Source organism: Cariama cristata, unplaced genomic scaffold, assembly GCF_000690535.1.
Source record: "Cariama cristata isolate BGI_N322 unplaced genomic scaffold, ASM69053v1 scaffold31957, whole genome shotgun sequence".
NCBI lineage: Eukaryota > Metazoa > Chordata > Aves > Cariamiformes > Cariamidae > Cariama > Cariama cristata.
In genome coordinates this window covers 27823-44378 of record NW_009627812.1, presented here as the reverse complement: position 1 = coordinate 44378, position 16556 = coordinate 27823, and the positions used below count along the sequence as shown (strand labels likewise).

The 16556-nt window shown below is 39.2% G+C and overlaps 1 protein-coding gene across 1 annotated transcript in view; it reads right to left on the bottom strand.

Moving 5' to 3' along the window:
- The window catches only part of LDB2 (LIM domain binding 2), a gene marked incomplete at its 5' end in the record, with an annotated part of 51842 nt that overhangs the window by 7953 nt on the left and 27333 nt on the right, over window positions 1-16556 (bottom strand). The window contains 2 exons of the mRNA XM_009704562.1: window positions 1753-1898; window positions 3024-3147. Coding sequence (XP_009702864.1) covers window positions 1753-1898; window positions 3024-3147 — 270 coding nt within the window. The remainder of the gene's footprint in view (window positions 1-1752; window positions 1899-3023; window positions 3148-16556) is intronic.

Here is a 16556-nt window from a genome sequence, read left to right as displayed (position 1 = left end):
GGAACCTGATTCTCCATACAAAAGAGTTTGGACAATCTTGCTACTCTGGTACAGAAAGCAAACAATATTGAAACACATTGACTATTCAGCCTCCTGAAAGTCAATGAAAACTAAAAATCTATCCCTTATACCATGATAAACTTCACCATTATGTCTCAGATGCTCAACTATCATCTCCATCAGGAAGAGCAGCCTGGACTACTTCATCTGTCAGGAGCAGCCTTTCAGTACCTGAAGTCAGCTTGAATATCAGTGGGAATGACAGGTAACTATCAGAGGGCTCAATTACACTCAAACATACAAGTACACATGGCTACCACTGAAGCCAACAAAAGTCATCTCTCCAGGGAAGAGCAGGCTGAAGAGAGGCAGGGGGTCAGATTCTGGTCCTACTGAACTGAACTCAGGGCAGAGAGTAGCCGAGATAAAGTGATTTTACTGTCTTTTAAACTTGGAGACAGCAGGGAACTAGCTGCTCAGTCTTGCACCTAATTGCTGTTTTTTCTTGAATATGGTTGATTATTGATCCAAGGGGTTTTCTGGCAGACACAGTCAGTGAGGCAGAGTGGTCCCTGACACCAGGGGATCAGGTAGCTGGCCTTCTGACTGCTTTATGCTGTCCAGAGATGCCTATATTAGGGATTTTTTTCTAGGGATGCAAGCCATGTGAAAATTTTAATATGACAAGGAGAAAATATGAGTTTAATGTACCGAAGCCCAAAGCTTCTGTAAGCTAGTAGATTTCTGAATTAGTTGCTAAACAGAAACCTTCATTTTCTTTCACTGGTGTTAGTCTACTCCTCTTTTTTATCTGGGTATTCAAGCTTCCTAGGAAGTGCCTGCATCGTGCTAACAAAAGGCCTATATTCTTTGTTAGGCTTCAGAGGAGACCTAGCCCTTTCCTATCTACTGATCAGAAATCCAATAAAAATCCCTGCATGTTATTCCCAAGATACCACTTCATAGTTCCTAAAATATCAAATTAATTTCCCTAGCTTTAAAATGCATAAGCTATCTCCTTATTGACTAAGGCAAACTTTGTCACAATTTGGGGTCTGATTACCTTTATGTTGTGACAAAGGCAATAAACGTGACATTATTAAAGTGCTGGTGCAGTTCTGGAAATGACTTGGTGTTACCCGATATAATTAGGATGTCAACAGTTACAGCTAGCAGGGTGGATAAGCTAAGACCCATATTCCAAGGGATCTACCCTCGGCAAGTGGAGTGGTTGGAAAAAGACATAACCTCTGCAGGTGAGTTAATTCATAACCTGTTCCACTGAAGTATCTGAACCCGGCACCGATCAGAGGTAAGGCACTAACACAGAGAGACCAGCGGTCTGCTCAGGTACAGCTGTCCTGTTCCACAGGGACTCATCCTCACTTAGCACCTGGCAGATGGAAATCTGCAAGACTCATGCTATATATAAAAACACAAGGCCCTGTCTGAGTCCTGCCGCCAGTGGAAGGTCTCCCACTGACAAGAAGGGGAGCTGGCCCAGACCTTAAAAAAAAAATCACATCTGGTCCTCAGGGTACCCCTGCTTGAGGGTTGTTCATTAAAGCTGCACTGCAGAACGGCTTCTTCACATCTCTCCACTAATTCCCCAGCTTCCACAGCACACTGTGCAAGGTCGCCTTTTGCGTGTGATAGTTTAGGCTCAAGAATGCACCTTCTTTACAATGTAAGGAAAGAATTAAAGCACCATAAGCGATTCAGGCCTAAAAGGAAAGTGAGACTTACAGGTACCTGACTTGATAGACTCAGGTTTGCAGCAGCTGACTTTTTCTTGCTGTTGGTACTATTGGCGTTGTTCCCAGCACTGCTGTTGGAAGTGCTGCTGGTAGAGTTTTTCCTTTTTCTCCGTTTGGTTGTCGGTTGTCTTGTGGGTTCTGCTGCAATAAAATGGTAAGAAGGAAAGCAAATGGCAGATATTGTAAAGCATGTACTAAAATGATCCATAAGCAGGAGTGCTGAAATATTTTTTCATCCAGTTTTAAATTTCTATGTTCACTAGTAGTAGTACTAGTAGTAGATTAGTTTTAACATACAAACCGTAGAATATTTGGACCCAAGCCAATGGAAACTGCTTTCAATTTTGTATAACAGACTAATGAAGCTTATTCTCCCAGCATTATCTATAAAGATATTTGGAAGCATTTTACCAACGGGAGTACCGTGATAACTATCGTGATACACAAAGTGACCGTGTAACTTGCTGAAAATCACACAGCAAGCACAGCGCAAAACAAAAACCCAGGTCTTATTCTGGTGTAGGGTACAGCCTCAACTGACCCAGCCAGAGGCAAAGGCTAAAGGTAGCTTTCTACACTGCTGCTGACATCGATGCAGCATACAAGCAACTACCATTTGAGTTCCTTCTACCCCTGATGTGGGCTTCATCTTTAAAACTGCCACTCCCAAGAGAACACATTAAAGTCTGCTGAATGCCATTTCTCTGCAAGTCTTCCAAATCCAGACTGAATCAGGACAATTACATAATTTTGCTTAAATTGGCAAAGAACAGAGGGGCAATTGTACTTCTCAAATTTGGCCTGGGCATCCATGTGAATAGTCTTAGATATACAAATCTTTAATAATCTGAAAAAAGAAAGAATTATTATTTTGAGGTGGAAGAGGAAGGAGATTAGGTCCAGGCCTGTAAATAACATTATATTAGTCTCAAAGACAATTAATTATGAATTGTAGCTGTAATTTCAGAGTCACAGCAGGAAGCTGAATTACACAAACGATGAATTCTAATGGAGCCAGTAGGCATTTTGCATTCCATCTACACGTATTTTTGTACTAAATTATATCCTAGTCATAGTGAAACCATCTGAATGTGCACATCTATAAATCAGTTGGGTCAGACTGAAATCATAAAACATCAGAATAACTTTTAGGCTTATTTTTGGAACAGTGCTATTTCTTATTCCTTTCCTTTGTAAGTAAATTTTCCCGTTGTTTCTATACTAATTTAATTATAAAGTAAGTAAAATGCTGGAAATGAAACATACCTGGTGGGGCCACCATTCTCTGCCATTTTTGAAACAAGCAAGTTTTCAAGCAGTCTCGAGGACTTAAATTGTAAGTTTTATGTCTTGACATCAGTTCCTGCATTGGCTCCAGTATTACACACAACTGGAAGAAAAAGTCAGAATAGTTGATCAGTATTTACATAGCTGGAAAGTATATTCTTGGCCTTTTTTTTACCCTTGCTAACAGAGTATACCTTATAGAGTTCAGTTTAATCTGCAGTGGGATTGCAGGATCAAAACTGAATTGAGAAAACTTGTGCTCACTATTTGCTATCTTAAGTATTTTTTTTAAAAAAAATCAGATAAGCTTCAACTCTGGTCTTCCAGACTACAGAGATTTCAGAAGAGCAGAAGATTTTCATGCTTGATTGCCAAAGCTGCAAAGATGAATTAATAAATAATAAAATGCCCATAGCAGGTTATCATTCCCATATAGCAAAACGTACACACAGTGATCTTCTGACCTGCTGCACTCCACAATGAAGACTTCTCATAAATGATCTGTTATCTTGCTATTGCATGCAAAATAATTCAAATAATTTTGTTCCTTTCATTGTTATGAGGACTAAATATTCTCTTCCCATCACAAGTGACATGCCCAAGAAAAAAGAGAAGCATTTTATTTTCTTTCTCAGCCTGAATGCTCTATTCTGTTGAAGTTGGAGATTTCTGAAAACATGGAATTTCAAGGAAACAACTTTTTAAAATAGAGTCTTATGTATTTTCTATCTGTTCACTTAATAATTAAAATCACTGTTCACTGCTTTTTGCTCCTGTTAGCACAGCAGATCTAGCATAAAGAACACAGTGAGCTGGTTTCTATTCCCTCCCGTTTATCACCACAGAATCGTTTCCAGTCAGTTAAACCTTACACAAAGCCACAGAAGACTACAGAATTGCACACATGTAATTGAGGGCTTACTCTTGCTTGCAGGATCCTTGTTTCTTGGTCATCCTACATGAGAGGAAAAAAATCCAGGTTGACCCCTAGGTTCCACCTGAAATTTGCAGGGCTGGCACACGGGCGGAAAAGGTTCCTTACTTGCTAACTGAGCACATTTGATAAGGAAATAGCTGACACAGAATAAACATGGAACCTGCACGCCATTATTAGTCACTTTTCAAAGCAGAACTGCATTTAGAAGCAGGGGAAGGATTGGCTTTTTTTTTACCAACAGAAGTAAGGCAACAAGTTGGTCAAATTATTAGACGTTAGAATGGCAACTGCAGAAAGGCATAACTTAAGGCATAACTTTGAGTTATTTACTTAATTGTAACAAGTCTTGCTGAAGGAACATCTTGGATTTACTTTGGCTGGCAATGTTTTCTGTCCATGTTTTTACATATATATAAGACATGAGGCAAATCCTTCTCTCTGGGCTGCAGAGCCAATCAATGTTTGCTCCATTCTCCCCATGTGCAGCCCACTCTCATTCATATAAATGCAGATGCAAGTATTCAGGGAAGATAGCTGAAAGAGAGCTGCCATGAGGACTAAGAGATTAATTCAGCATTTAAATATTATTGTGTTTTGGCACTGCCTTTTGATGAGCCTTTCATTAACAGCAGTTAAAACAGAGATAACAAAGCATCAGAGAGAACGAAGAGCTTCGGTATGAGGAATTACTTTTTTTCCAACTGCAGAAATTGAATCTGCAGTTGCCTCACTGACTTTTTTTCTTACATAGACTTTTTACATATATTTTTGTAGATAAATATTTGCAAGGTAATCTAACAGACAGAGATCTGCTATCAGATTGTGGAGTTTGGGCTTGCATTTTCCTCTGGTTCAATATTCGACCAAAAATTAAGAGCATCAGGTCCTAAAAGTATGTGCAGGATCCAGTTTATGCGGTGAAAGAGGTGTTGTATTCTGAGTTCTTATTCAATTTATTCTGAAACCTGCAGGCACTTTCTCAGGTTTTGTGTGTATGAGAGAGAGAGAGATTTGTGATCATAATGGGCACCATTGCTTTGGTTCTCAAAAGTCTGAGTGTCTGGCAGGGCTGCCTAAATTGTCTCATTATAAGCAGATAGTAACTAGCATGAAAAAGATAGCTGTGATAATTCTTAACAAACTAGTTAGCCTGGGCAGAGCACTACACTTACATAGCTCTGCTGCTGCTGGGACTAAAAGTATGTAAATATACATGTAGGGTCTTGCAAGATTTCCTTAGGGACACTTTATTCATGACACATTTTCTCCTCCGTATATATTTATTGTTGGCAACAAAGAGAATGTTTCTTCTTTATCATCTGGCAAAGATGTTTCCTATTGTGCTCTAACCGTAATGCGCACTCAGAACTACGCAGTCCCTGCTGCCTGTAGATATCTTGACTGCTAATCCTGTCTATAATCTCTTTCACTTCACACACGAGATTAAAATGGGATACGAACCCAAGAAGTAACAATGCCTGTCTGATCTCACATGCATGGACTCAAACTGACAAGAGCTGGGGCCCCTACACTAGGACGTGGGATGGGCTCATCTTCTGGATGTTGAGGAGCTGTACAGACTCGTGTGAATTCCTCTTCTGGTTTTGGGGAATTCACAACCATTTTGTCCCTCTAAAGTCTGCAAATTGTAAGGTCAGCTTTGGATACCTGAGTAATAGGAGGGCATTGCACTTTATAGTGACAAGTCCATTTTAAATGCATCTAGCTCATGTGAATTGAGCGCAAATGTAAAATGAACTGGATTAACAATGATTGATATTAATCTTACAGTCTTTTTCAGTGACCTTTGAGACCTACTTGAAATCTAAAGTGACTCAAAACCAAATCCCTGAAAGAAGAAGAGATCGTGGTCCAATTATCTTAAGTCTGAGGAACCTGCCAGTGACAATCAGTAGCTTGGTTTTTACAAAAAGCTAGATTAAAAATGTGGGGACAAGATGCATTTAAGAGCTAGGTTGGCCAAAATCACCTGCTGTCTTTAACTGCTAGTTAGCAGGGTAACTGGCAGGCTGATTTGACTGCATCATTTTACAAAGTGACTTCTTAAAACAAAGCTAACAAAATGTTTTACATACTCCTACATTCATTGGCATATAGAAGCAGCCTGAGGCTTAGACTGCCTTTTCCCCACAGATCACCTAATCTCACCCTGTGAGATTCCTTTTCAAAACATCTAATTTAACATTTTTTAAAGCACTGGATAATATTAAACTGTACAAGTCTTTACTGTGGTACTACAATAATAATAATATTTGGAACACCAACAAAACCAATCTCTTCTACAAGCATTTTATGCACAGCTCAGAATCAGTCACCCAGGAAAATACCCTAAAGACTTAAAGACTTTAATGCAGTGATCATGTATGATCACAGAAATAATTTCTACTTTTCTCGGAACCCAGAACCTTTAATGGCAATGCTTGACAAGACACCGTTAGATAATTCCAAGCTCCACGTTTAGACAACACAAAAGGTGGGATTCATTTGCTCGCACATAGGTGTCCAGCTGAAATGCCCCAGGTTGTGCTGGATCTGATCCATGTGGTCACTCTTGCTGTCCCAGAAGGACACAAGGCTCCATGTAGATGTTTCAGGCACTAGAAGGTGTCTTAAGTGTGTGGGCAATTGAACGAAGCCCAAAGAAATAGTTAAAACAGCTTTTAAAACATATTTGGAAGAATGTCTATCATAACAGATTATATACTTTCCCTCTGCAGTACTAAAATCTACTGAAAGCACTCCACATGATGCTTAGTAACCCAATATTATTAGAATTAGTTTCCAGTCAGCTCTTCTCATTTGAGCTCATCACAATGATATCTGACCATTACTGCAGAACTATAGCTGTGAGTTGCATCCAGCACTAGAGACGAACACAATGCCTTACAGTGAGAGAAGTCATTGGCATGAGAAGTTTATGTTTGTGGGTGCCCAGTACACACCGGGACACATGCATGTATTTTGGTGCTGTATAAAGTGATTTTGGTACAGTTCCACGTGGATCCTATGGACAATTCATCAATTATAGGGCTTGGATTCAACTTGATAAAATGGTAATGTTATACCCTCGGGGCTCAGGGAAGTGAAAGTAGGGAACATAATAAAGCACATGTTTTTTTGCATTAGTAAAGCACATCTGGAAGGATTTGATTTATTTTTTTAATGACTTTTATTTTAGAGGAGAAGACTAGCATTTACAGGTTTCAGAAAACCAGTGTGTTTTAAGAAGGCATTTATATGAGGAGATACTGGAGGCACCGCAGACAGGAATCAGAGGGTTCTGAGAATATGGATCCACAAGTAATTTCCTGTAATACTTCAGTTATTAGCAGAGCCAAAAAATCAGCCTTCACAGGTAAGGGGTCAGATTCAGCTCTGAGATCACTCCAGTAACACCAAGAATGGTTTTAGCCTGATTTTTGTTCTAATGCTGGGTTTCTACTCTATTCTGAGAACAGATGCTCATTCTGGTAGCACTGAAGATTAGCAAAAAGACCAATATGAAAGCTCTCTTTTACCTTACTTTTGCATACCATAAGCTTATGTATTCTATTGCTAATTTAATTAGCAGTTATCCTCCTCAGTGAAAGCTCTTGTCTCCATGAGATTTTTTCACATTTCCAGTAGCGAAGGTTTGTTCCGCGGTTGATGAAGACGTTGGGGTCCTGCCGGCTCTGAGCTGCAGGTGGCAGAGCTAGCCCAGCTAAGAGTCTTCCCCCGCTTACATGCTAGGTAAGAGCACAAAAGAACCGCAGCCTTTCAGTTTTTCAATGCCTTTTGCATTTTAAAGAGAATTCAGTGGGACTCGAGTCTTGCAATACTTAGGTGGTGAGACCGACATAATCACCAAGCCAGTTTCTTTAAAGCTGGAAACACATCTAGTCGCTAAGTGCTGGGCAGCCAATAAGTCTAGTGAAAGAAGCAAGTTTTGAGAACTGTATCTTCCCATGGTTTGTATAAGCAAAAGTTTCACTAACCACAATGAAAAAAATGGAATCAGCTAAAATTTTCATGTAGATGACACTTTAAAATTTTAATATATAATGTAACATCAGTTTTTCTGAATGAAACCAGCAAGGAACATGCCAGCAATGAGAGTGTTCCCTGAAGTTTTACTGAAATTTAGTTTTAACTCTTTGATGCTTGAAGCATCTCCTGGTTGAATGCCTGTACTAATCACTTTAAAACTACAGGCACTGTTGCATAGTCAGAGCTCACAAAGATTTACAACCCTTCCTAAAAGTGATAAAAAAAACATTTGAATGGGAATATTAATCACTGTCTAATGTTCAGGTAGGATGTTGACAGTGAAGGTATACCTGGAATACACTGTGCAGCCTTGAAGGGGTTCAGTGCTTTCTTTTAGAGCTCATATTTTATCCTCCATGAAGATTCTGAGTTATTACCCAACAAATCTGAACACAATGACATTTTATTTCTACGCTGAAATGCAGGCTTCCCTCTGCATACCCTGTATGTGCTCGAGAGAGAGCGACTCCAGTTAACACTGCCAGTGAAATTCTGGCCCCAATGCACTTCCCTGGAAAAGGTCCCATTGACTTTGGTGGGGCAGGAGTTCTGAAAAGAGCTGAAATGTCTCTGCACACTGTTTTATGGGCACCCACAGATCTCTAGTTCCAGAGCTCCGATACGTTACTGATACATCTGCAGTGAGGAAGGGGACACATTATGGATATTTTTTCAGTCCCTGTGAAAGAGTTATACCTGAAAGTCTGACTTCCAGGAGTGGTGTCAAAGCCCTGTACAAGCGCTCAGCACTCCCAGAAGTATGGCACCGAAACAGTAATGCTTTGCTGCAGTCCTCAATACGGTTCATTCTTTGGAGTTAGAAATAGGGAAGGCTTATAGCTGAGTTTAAATTTCTCTGCATATGCTTGTTTTTCAAAATTAATGTAAGTATCATTCCTCTGCAGAACAGAGGGAGGAATGAAAATTTCCTAGGAACATATTGCTGCTTCTTTCTCTGGCCGGCTTGCAACTCACTGCTCAAAATAGCTTGTGTTTTTTAAGAATCACATGTGAATACAGAACATTTTCATCTTCAAAAATTGTCTTTGTTTTCCATGAAAAACACGGAGATATAAATGAGAAATGTTTTGGGTTTTTTATGAACCAAAAGAAATGAGGGTTTTTTCACATACTTGTTTTTCTGGAGGGGATTGCTTTTGTTTTGTTCTAAGCTCTTGCCCAGTATGTCAAGTCAAATACAAATCTCTTCCATCAGCATGTTTCAGTGGATCAACTATATCCATGCTCCTTCCCTGCATGATAAACTTTAAGCCAAAAGAAGGGGCTTTGAGATTCCCATTACTCAACATACTACTCTTGCTACCTGCTTTCACTTTTTGAAGAGCCACTGTACACTCCTGCTGAGATGTGTCCACTAATAAGAAATGTTCATTGTATGTCCTATGTAATGATACGCATGGAATAAATAAATGATCAATTTTGAAATTTTGCAGTACTTAGTGTAGCAAGCAGTAAATTTGGTAACCACTTAAGTTATAGAAGTAGTTATTTTAACTTGACTATTCAAAATCCAGTCTGCACAGGATCATTTATTTTAGTGAAACCTTAGATGATCTTTGGGATGGAATGAAAAGGCAGCTCTTAACCCCAATAGCTTAAGTAGTCCAATACGAAAGAGTAATCCCTGACTTGTTTACTGTGACTTCTGTTCTCGCTGTATTTCAAATTCCTTCTGTGCCAAAGATTTTGAAATTGGCAGTGTATAAGCAGACTGAAGTCCTTGGTTTTGCTACATAGGTAGGGAACAATATGAGCTTTTGGTATCCAGAAGGAGGTGAGAAACTGCTTGGAAATATGGTATAGGCACATTTACTGTATTTACTCCTAAATTAAATACATTCAATTTAAACAGGTAGTAATGAAAAAGTTTAAAAGCTGTTACTAAAAATTCTTTCTTTAGGTTTTGACTTAAAATCTCATTGAGATGAATGGGATCACACCTCTCCAAGAAATTGTTTTAGACTAGTTCAGGGCTCAGCAAGACAGCGCTGCATCAGCTTGAACTTGGCTCATATTTTAAGTATATCTCCAAAACCATATGGAGTGGATATTTTGTGTTAGCTTTAAAAAATGCAGGATGAATTTCTGCAGCACAATACCATAGCAAGAGAAGATCCTGGGACAAATTCCATAACCTGACACTTACTGGGTCTGGGATATACTTAATAGCCATCACTCCACACTGGAGAAGGTTCCATGTTTTGTGATTACTCACCATGCTGAGTCAAGAAATATTTATACTCGCAATCACCTAAGAAGCTAGGAATTAGAATTTCCAGCTTAACACTTGCCACATTAATGATCATTAGCATCTACAGCTTATTATAAATTATTTATTATTTATACAATGCCAGAGATATACACGGATATTTTACAAACTACTGAGCCCTTTGTTCTGAAGAGATTCCTATCTCAACTAGATAAGAGGGAAAATACTAAGCCAGGAGTAATTTGGCAACAGTAAGGTATGCACATGAAAACAACAATTTCATGGAGCTATCTACAAGTCCCTTGAGGACTACTGATATATATTTAAATGGTTCTCATGTGTTGTCACTTGAAAATATGGCTGTTTTGCTTTGCAGATTGCCTGCTGCACATTAAGCAAAATGTCATTCATTTCATTGAAAATTTGGTTATTTAGGAAACAATGTAAGATCAATTCTGCCACAAGGCTCCTGGAATTCACTGTTTCTTCCCTGTGTGTTGCCAACCCTGCAAGATGCAGTGGGATGACATGCAACTACTGAAGTAGTAAATACTCAACACTCAGTAATGTTTATTCATCCTATGCTCTGCCCTGAATGCCAGTCTAGGACTCTCCAGTTTCTCACTAACACCCAGAGGTAGCGAATGATTTCTCAATAATGCAGTATTCAGCTGCTCAATTGCTCCCAAGCTACATAGCTCATCATGTTTTTACACTGCTCTGTATCTGCAGCCATTTCAATTCCCAGCATCAGTGAGAATGGAAAGAAGCAGCATTCATTTCAGGTAAGGCTAAGCTTAAAGAACACAGTGTTCTTCCAGGCAAATACTACGAGTGGGTAGGAAACAGAAACAGCTCTTAACACAGCACAGCTATCACCAGTGCTGTAGCTAATTCTCGTTAGTGTGTTGGACCCCAATTTAACTTCTTTCTCTCTCTCCTCTCTCTCTCTCCTCTCTCTCTCTCTTTTTTTTATTTATTTTTTTTTAAACATAGGTGGTAGCTAACAGCATCCATCAGTGCCCTGACTATGGAGATGTTGCTAGCTCTCATGGCCATTAATTCTGCTCTTTTGCGTGGTGGCATCATGACAGCATCAAAACTGTGTGCCTGGTCAGCAAGGAACCCAACCTCCTTTACAATTCAAAAAGCTTCTCCCTCCTTCCCTGCATCCCACCCAGGACTTCAGGTTCCTGACTCCCTGCAGTGTGCCCATACTAGTGAAAGGGCTCCGGGTGCAACACTTCTCTAACCAGAAAAGCATTCCTGTAAACATCCTTACTGTTGCAGAACTGCTGCTGAAATGCTTTGCAAACAGCTGAGCACACTCTCCCCTGAGGAGAACCTCGTCTGAGGGCCTCCTTAGCATTCATATTGTACCAAACTAAGCATTTCTTGCACTGGACTTGAGCAGTCTTAGTGACATCTTCAGTTTATATGTAAAGAATGTTGTGAAGCACCCTCAAGATGCCATGTAATGAATGCTGACCTGGACAGACGTGCTCTCCTTTCCCTGTCTGAGGGGAAGCAATCATGCTGGAGTTGCATTTGTGGAGAAGAGTTTGACATCTGCCTTATTTAGTTATCGCTTTGGCAGTACACTCATCATTACAGCATGTGCTGGAATGAATTCTGTTTCACAATACTCTTAAGCATTAAAAAAATCTTTTAGGCCTCTGGATCATTGCTGTAACTATTTGATAACCCTCTCTCCTCAGACTTTTTGAAAAAGTAGCTCTTTTCACTTTCCTTGTGATTTTGCTTAATCTTTCTACTTAGATTGATAGTTTATGGGTTTAGAAAGGAGCTCTATTGTTTGTATTTTTGCTTCTCTCTTTGAAGTTTTAATACTGTTTTTTTAATAGATCTATATTTTTTGGACTCTGCAAGAACTTTGCAACTTTAAATTATTCACTTTCCTCTCATTACCCAACCGTTAAAAGAATGTCCTTTCAGTAAATGTCATCTTCCTATTCACCCTCTATACAGTGGGAAGATGTTTTGAAAAACCCTTCCTTCAACAGCATTACACAAGTCTTACAAGCTTTTAATATTGTTTGCACCAGCTGGTCTCCTGCCTCTTCCTACAGCAAAGTGAACAGTGAAGGCTATCTGGTTCCTTTCCTTTTCCCCCAGTGACAAATCAGGCAAAGTAAGGGCAGTTGGTTTCAATAACACAAGCAGATATTCCTGGAATCCCAATGGCAGAGACAAACTACACCCAGTTGCTGTATGTATTTTGAGCTAATGAAAACAAAAGGACTTGCAGGAGAAGTCTCATCTTCCTCCTGATGGGCTTAGTTCTGAAGGCCGTGAAAACCCAGAATCTCAGTAATTCACCAGCTAACTCTTACTTATGGACCTCCTGGTGCAATCTGTCCTCTTCCAAAGTATATAGATTGTTTGGTGTTTCCTGCAATGAGGTCGACCTGCTTGAGCCTTCCTCTTCAGCAGAGATCCTAACTGCAGAAAAGGATCAATACATCAAATCACAAGCCTGTATCATAACAAAAAGTCTTGTACAGCCCATCATATTGTGTGATTCTTCTCTCACAACTATCTGTATATTCAATGATCAATATGCAAGATTTGTGTCTTACACATCCTAGATCAGAATTAAGCTCTTAAATGATTTTAAGAGAGACCATAAAATTTATCTTTGTAATTTAATTTAACATTAGTGTTAAATTATATTGCAAAGTGCATCATGTTGACTGCATGAACTGATCCTTTATACTGTGCTTGGTATTGCGCTGAGTATCAATTTCAGAGAGCTTGCGAGAACAAAATCAAATTCTAATGTAAATCAGAAGAGATTCATTGATTTCAGCCTATACTGGATCTGGATGGAGTTCTACCATTATGTGGGGGTTAAGTCTGGTCTGTAGTAATTAAGAGGAGGAACTAAGCACTTTGGACCAAATATTTTTTACTTAAGCCTTGCCCTGTGACCAAATCTCTCCTTTTTTACATTCAATTATAGGTTATGAATTGACACAGAAACCCAATAGCTGTTGTTTTAGCTCACTCTGTTTCCATGGCCTGGTGCAAAGCACATGAGATTTGAAAGCTTTCTTAATTTAATTTTCTCTAGATAGTTCAAAAATAATAGAGCTTACAATTTATTCTTATTTAATTATTATTGCCTCCTAACACAATCACCTATTTTATTTCTTACACAGTACCGAGTTAAGAACACGACAAGGGTGACTTTGGAGACTGTTATGCACTTCAAAAGAGTTCTGTTCCTCTCTTATTCTTTGCCAAGTGCAGGTATTTAATAATCAGAATTCCTTAATAATCCACCATCGCAGCCAGTCCGAACAGTATCTTTAGGAAACAGCATCGGAAAGGTCTATTTCCCTGTTTGCCATCTCCCATCACTATCACGTGTGATGTTGCTGCATGACATTTCCTTCCTCTCTATTTCTCCAAAGGCAAACAAGCTGCTATTCAGCAGTTCTGAGTCAAATCCTAACACCTGATATTTCTGATATGCAAACTGTTAGCTTTTTCTATTTGTGCAACAATGAGACCTTATCAGTTTTGCCGCTTTTCATTTTGACTATGAAATGCATCCACTATCACTCTTCACCTGTGTCCCTGGCAGCTCCCTTAGGTTCAGATGGAATCCAGGATGTTGTTTGTCTTGTTCAAACTACTGCTGATCTAAACCAAATCACAGCATTATAAAGAAGATCAAGAGTGTAGGGACTGCATTTGAATGCTGACAATTTTTGGTGTGCAGCTGTATTACAACTTGGAAATAAGTTTAGGAATGTTTTCATGGTGAGGTGGTCTGGAGACAGCAAATGCTGCCTTAAAGATACTGAAAGCAGAACAATAGGAGAGGCTATGCCTGGCTAAAATACAAGTCTAAAAATTTAGTGGTGTGGCTGAAGTTTTAGTTTAGTGTGTAATTTTTTTAGGATACTTCAAAATATGTGCCACAGATGAAGACATTCTTTATACTGAAAAACAAAACATCACCTTCGCCTTTGATTTTACAAATTCACTTTTGTACATTGCACTATTTTCAGGTTTCCTTCCTCAAGAAATCAGCTTTCCTTCATACAATAGAAACACATGAAAATTGATACATACTGAGGCAATACCACAACTATGATTCATCCTTCAGACTAACGTGTACATAGCACCTCTAATCTTATTTACAACCATGCAAAAAGAAAGCTTTTTCCAGAGTACAAGCAGCTAGCTCTTTGTCATGAATCTCTTCCCCGTCCATACAAAATCCTCTTGTTTCTATACTGCAGCTCAAGCACAAATGCAGTGTTTTTCACATAACCAGTTCTATTTTTAGCCTGAATTGTAGGAAGTCTGCAGCACTAATAAATGGAAGAGAAGTACAGAACTACACTGCATGGTAATGTGCCAATGCAAAAGCTAGGCTGGCCTTTAGCCAACGAACTGTGGTTAGATGTTAGGGCAATGAAAGTAAAAACACCACTTATAATGGAATGATTAATAAGCTGACAAACTTCCACGCATTTATTTCATACTTTTTGAATGCCAACCTTATTAATACCAACATTTTTTCTATTTTATTAGTGGTATCTCTCAGCCTGAAGCATAGATATATATATGTATTTTTATATATGCAATTGAGGTTTGCTTAATTCTCTGTTCAAATAGAAAGGAGCAATATAAGAAGCAGATGATACTTCGCAGTGTAGACCTTGACAGAGGAAAAAAAGAATAAGGAAGGAGCTTTTCTTCATAAACTAATAAAGTAACTCCACTAGACATTAAACCTGTTGTTTCATGATTTTCTCTCCTATTGACTCTGCAATTCCCTCGTTTGGTACCAAAATTATGAAAGCAAAAATCCTCCACAGCCGTTACACAGAGGACAAAAGTTCACAGTTCTTACAGGGACACAAGAGTCTTCTGTAATCTCTCCACTTCTCGGCCAATCCACAAAACTTGTCCCAGCACTGTTACGCTGTGGACAGATGGATGTTTATATAAAAGACCTTGTGCCTCAATAAAATTCCATTTCAGGGTTATATAAAAACAGCAATTACTGGAAAATGGAACTTTTTAATTAAACGTATTTGAAGAAAGTAGGGATTAATGACTTTAAAGTAGAGAGTATTTAATGCTTGCAGTCATAGATCATCCACTAGTGAATCTGTATTATCACCGTCAGGCAACAATGCTTTTAAGTATCGATAGTGTGTGTGTTAATAATGCTTAAATTGTTTTCATAACAATATAATTAGTAACACAACTACTGTATACTATACCTATTATTAAAATAATCTTTTGATAAACTTAATTCACAGCAACATTCTGAAAATAAATAAGGATACACTTCAAATCAGGCTAGTTGTCCCTTGGCCCAGTGAATTGCGGATAAGCTACATTTTGAATCTTTTCAGTAATGCTCATGTAGTAGGGTACAGTTCCTGATAATTGCCCCAGAAAAATGTAATAACTGCCCAGCTGATTCTCTGATTTGCAGGTATGAAGGAAATTATTACTTTGCACTTCAATTAAACACAGGGAACAGAACACGGGCAAAATTATTTACTGGTTCTGAAATTGTGCCTGCACAGATCAGAGCCTGGGTCATGCTCATCTTAAAAATCAAGCTCTGACTCTGTACTTCACATGGATCAAATATTATATGGTGAGTACAGAAACTCACGCACGAAAGTCAAAAGACAAAAAAACCCAAACACCAACATTACGTTTGTTTTTCTGTTAAGAATTCTATTCAGGTACAGCAAAATCAATACTTTTCCTCTGACTGTACACAGTGTACTCGAGCTCTCTGTCAGGATCTATACAAAGAGCAGAAATGGGATTTAAGGTGGATGGATCTGACGAGCAGGTGGAGGTGTAACACACCGGCACGCACGGCCCCCGCTTCCCAGAACGACTGCACCTTGCAGTGCCGCAGGGGCATCGCGTACGGTGACGGCATCGCCTTACACCACCTGCTCACATAAGTGCTCAGGGGTCTGTCGGTGTGCTGTGGAGGTAATCCTCGGGGAAACACATCTAATGTCCCCCCTGAGAGGGAAAGGTGCTGCAGCCAAACATGGACACTCCAGCCTCTTCCCACCCACCCCGCACTGCAGCATAGCATAGACAGAAAGATGGAGAAGTACCAACCAAACCGACAGTCGCTACGTACTTAGAAAAATCAGATTGCCCAATCTGCCTGCTATCTTACTAAATTAAATACCAGATCATTACACGTGATGCTGTACCTCAACTTGACCTCCCCTGCACTAATCTTCTGTGACGTGAAATGACTAAGATCCAT